This window comes from Mastigoproctus giganteus, chromosome 7 (assembly GCF_048544385.1).
Source record: "Mastigoproctus giganteus isolate SK-2022 chromosome 7, ASM4854438v1, whole genome shotgun sequence".
NCBI classification, from domain to species: Eukaryota; Metazoa; Arthropoda; class Arachnida; order Uropygi; family Thelyphonidae; genus Mastigoproctus; species Mastigoproctus giganteus.
In genome coordinates, this window is record NC_143581.1 from 184,545,991 (window position 1) to 184,549,889 (window position 3,899).

A 3,899-nucleotide genomic window follows, 5' to 3' on the forward strand; every position below is an offset into this window, starting at 1 on the left:
TTTTAGATGCCCTGAGTTGAGAGAAAAAAAAAAAAATGGGAAAAGGATAGATTTTTTTTTAAGGCTTAGAGAGATGAATAAAACTTCTATCATGAAGTTTTATCAGCAGTTATATTATTGGATAGCCCAAGAAGCACAGAGTATTAAATGGTATAGTTAGAGACACAGGAAAGAGAAATCAATTTATCCTAACTGTAAATTGCAAGCAAAAGCATAAGTTATTCGTAGGAATCAAAAAAAAAAAAAAAAAAAAAAAAAAAATGAACAGTGCCAGAACTTTTAATTAACTAGTATTAAACAACTACTGTTACTGAGCAGGTCATAATGTTCTTCCCCACAAAATATATTTCGAGTATACAAAATTAAAAGAGGAGAGGAGGATTGCAAATGGTCTAGGGCTTCCCGGGTACCCCCCCCTAGTCCCCTTTTGTTTTCTCTCTCTCTCTCTCCCTCATTGTATGTTTAGATTCAAATTCAAGAGAAGATCCAAGAGTGAGAAAAAGAAAAGAATGATAATGTTCGTTTTTGGAAATGAGAAGAAGCAATTAGCCTGGGGACGGCTGGTTCCTCCCAGTCACTACTTGTTTTTATCATGTTTCTAAAGAATAGGAGTTAAGAAAAAAAAAGAGGTATCATCTGAATTCTGAGGTCAAGATAAGGGGATCTTCTTCTTGTGCTGTTTTAAAAAGAAAACTCATTTTTACTCTCAAATAAAGGTTTGGAGCAATATAAATCAGAATTTTGGTTCAACTTTATCTAATAATTATAACTCTTTTACATATGGAATTAAGGAGTTATTGACATTACATAGGAATGTCAAGACAGCAAATATAGTTATTATCGATTAAACTGTATGAAAAAAAAAAAAAAAAAAAAAAAAATTTTTTTCAGCTGTCTTCTTCACGCTACATAGACTACGATTACCCCTGTGCTAAATTACATCACTCAAAACCTATCTATAAGGAATGACATGTGGCTATAACTGCTCTGAACTTTTGAGGCAAGACGTTTGATTTAAACAAATAAGGTTTCAAGGTAATGTCTATGAATTCCTTTTTTACTTTGATACACGGAGGCAATTATACGAAAATTTGGAACAGAGAAATCTTTTGCCATGGATAAAGAAACCCCTTCAAGTGAGTGTTTCCCAGGAGTTCTTATTAATCCCGGGACCTTTAAAGTTTTTGTTTATCTCACAAAAGGATAAGATTGTTGAAGGAATTATTCATTTATTGGGAAGAGACGAGTGTTGAAGATTATCTTGTGTTATATGTTGGGATTTGATTAGAAATAGACATTGTTTACACAAGTACGTTATCTATGTGATCTATATAATAGTAGGAATAATTTTGGCATTTATTTTTAGTATGTAAAGCTCATACTAGGATCAATATGGCAGACAATAAAAGGTATATTTTTCATGATAAAGAGTGTGTGGAAAATGTTCAAAATTATATGGAGAATGACTACATTCGCAGGACTGACTACTGGAACTGGAAAATCAGTGAGAACGACTGCAGGAAGGTAAGAGAGTATATGGATCATGCATAACTGAATCTCAGACAGGAAGTAAAAGTAACATTATTACAGGTTTTCCTATAAGAATCATTCTAATTATGTAAAAATCAGAAGGAGGAAGAAGCAATTAGGGTAGATTCTCTCTCACTTTGTATATCTAAGGCTTAGAGAGATGAATAAAACTAGAGATCAACATTCAGATGTTGAGTGAAAGGTTCTTCTTTTTCTCATCAAAAAAAAAAAAAAAAAAAAATATATATATATATGAGAGAAGGGAAGAAGAGGAAGCAGTAACAAAAGAAGTTTTATATTTGTCTTCTCATTCCTCCTGAAAAAAAATGGGCCTATCAAATTTAACGATCAAAAAAAAAAAAAAAAAAAAAAAAAAAATGTTCAACTCTGATTTTAGTATTTTAGGTCTTTGAAGTAAATTTAATGAAAAAAAAAAAAAAAAACCCACTATCACCTACATTAGTTTTATTTTACTTTAGGCCCAAAGAAAGAAAAAAAAAAAAAAAAAAAAAAAGGGGGTAACGTTATTTTTGATAGAAATACATATCAGAATACTCATCAATATGACTTCTCCAGCCCAGATCATGTTCCTACTAGTTACTCTACTTATTCGGTGTACGCCTTATCAGACTGGTATCTTCATTCTTCAGCCATTAGATAGAGAGGCCATTACTGGTCAAACTATCATCATCCCCTGCAGATTAGTTTCAAATCTCACAGTCACTGTAAAATGGTTTTTCAACGGAAAAAGCACAGATCACCTTTTCAGACCATCAGGGCTTCCTGATTATAAAATCATCGGATCACCTAGAGAGAATGATTTTGCATTGCAAATCACCCAACTGCAGCTGCAAGATGAAGGCAAATATTTTTGCCACGTTCAAACTAAGGATGGACGTCAATTCCGATCAAGTACAGCTATTGTAACAATTTATGTTACGCCTCTACCACCTCTAATCGGAGAAGGCGCATTCCTTAACGGGAACGAAGGAGAGCAAGCCACTGTTACATGCAAATCTTTAGCAGGAAAACCGCCAGCTATTTTGAGATGGATTCATTTTAATGGTAATCCCATCAACGGGTCAGTACAAGTCAGTCAGGAATTATGGTCAGACAAAATAAGAATGAACACTTATTTGAAATGGATAACCACTCTATCACCAGAGTATGATAAGAAAGTATTTGCGTGTGTCGCTAATCATCTAACTTACTTGCATCCTCTAATGGTCTCAATCACAGTCCTAGTGAAGTATAAGCCAAGAATCACTATGAAAACAACCTCAAAAATCGCACGTGAATACGATCGGTTCAAATTAAAATGTGAAGCCAGAGCAAACCCAGATGTTTTCGTTTACAAATGGTTTAAAAACGGAGAACTGCTAATAAAACAAGGAAACGCTTCTCTTGAAATTAAAAGCGTTGTGAGAACAATTCATAACGATAACTTCACCTGCTTAGTTCCAAATGAACTAGGAACAGCCCAAGCTTCCTACGTATTGACAGTATCTTACGGACCCATTTTCATATCTAAATTGAATGATATTGCTACAATCCAAGGAAATCCAGTTTTGCTACAGTGTGAGGCTAGAGGAAATCCACTTCCAGTAATAAAATGGTATTTCGAGGATAAGATTATTCAAAGCAGTATCATTTCTACTTTATCAATTCCTAAGATGACACGTCAAACGTCAGGTCGCTACACTTGTACAGCAGAAATCTCAAACTATCCTTTAGTGAAAGACCAGGCATTAATTTATATAAAAGGATCACCAGAAGGAAACTGTAAAACACACTTAGCAAGTTTAGGAAACGACGTTCGGCTACAATGTGTTTTAAACATGTTCCTCCTCTACAGAATGTGACCTGGAAAAATACCATGACTAATGAACTGCTAACCACTCATTTGGAAGTATGGAGTCAACGAGTTGTAACCAGTACTCTCAGCATCGACTCAGTCCAAGCAAAACAATTTGGCTTTTATGAATGTCTTGTATGGAATCAGTGGGGACAGTTAAAATTAGTGGTGCATCTAGAAAGGAATTGGTCTCGTGAAGCAGTATACCTTACGTTAGGAATTCCAGCTATAGTGTTGATCTTAATCACACTAGGAGCAGTGTTATGGAAGCTATGGAAGTGTGGAAGCATCAATATGGAAACTTCAAATCAAATACGCACTTATCAAGTTTATTATAGGGAGAATGACAACGATCGTGTAAGCATTACCAGCCTAGAATAAGAAGAAAAGGAGGAGGAAAAGCCTTTCTCCTCTTCCCTGACGTCTAAATGAGCTTCAGAAGTGTTTTTATTTTTAGGAAACACTTAAACTGTGTGTGGAAAGGGAAAAAACTTTCGAGTGAATTAAAAGAAAC

At 34.5% G+C, this 3,899-nt stretch overlaps 1 protein-coding gene across 1 annotated transcript; it reads left to right on the forward strand.

Annotated features, from left to right (window-relative positions):
• The first annotated feature begins 2,093 nt into the window (after positions 1-2,093).
• Positions 2,094-3,392, forward strand: LOC150083388 (irregular chiasm C-roughest protein-like). The gene has a single exon (XM_090378490.1). The coding sequence runs from the start codon at positions 2,094-2,096 to the stop codon at positions 3,390-3,392; it is 1,299 nt and encodes a 432-aa protein (XP_090234616.1).
• Positions 3,393-3,899: the final 507 nt, after the last annotated feature.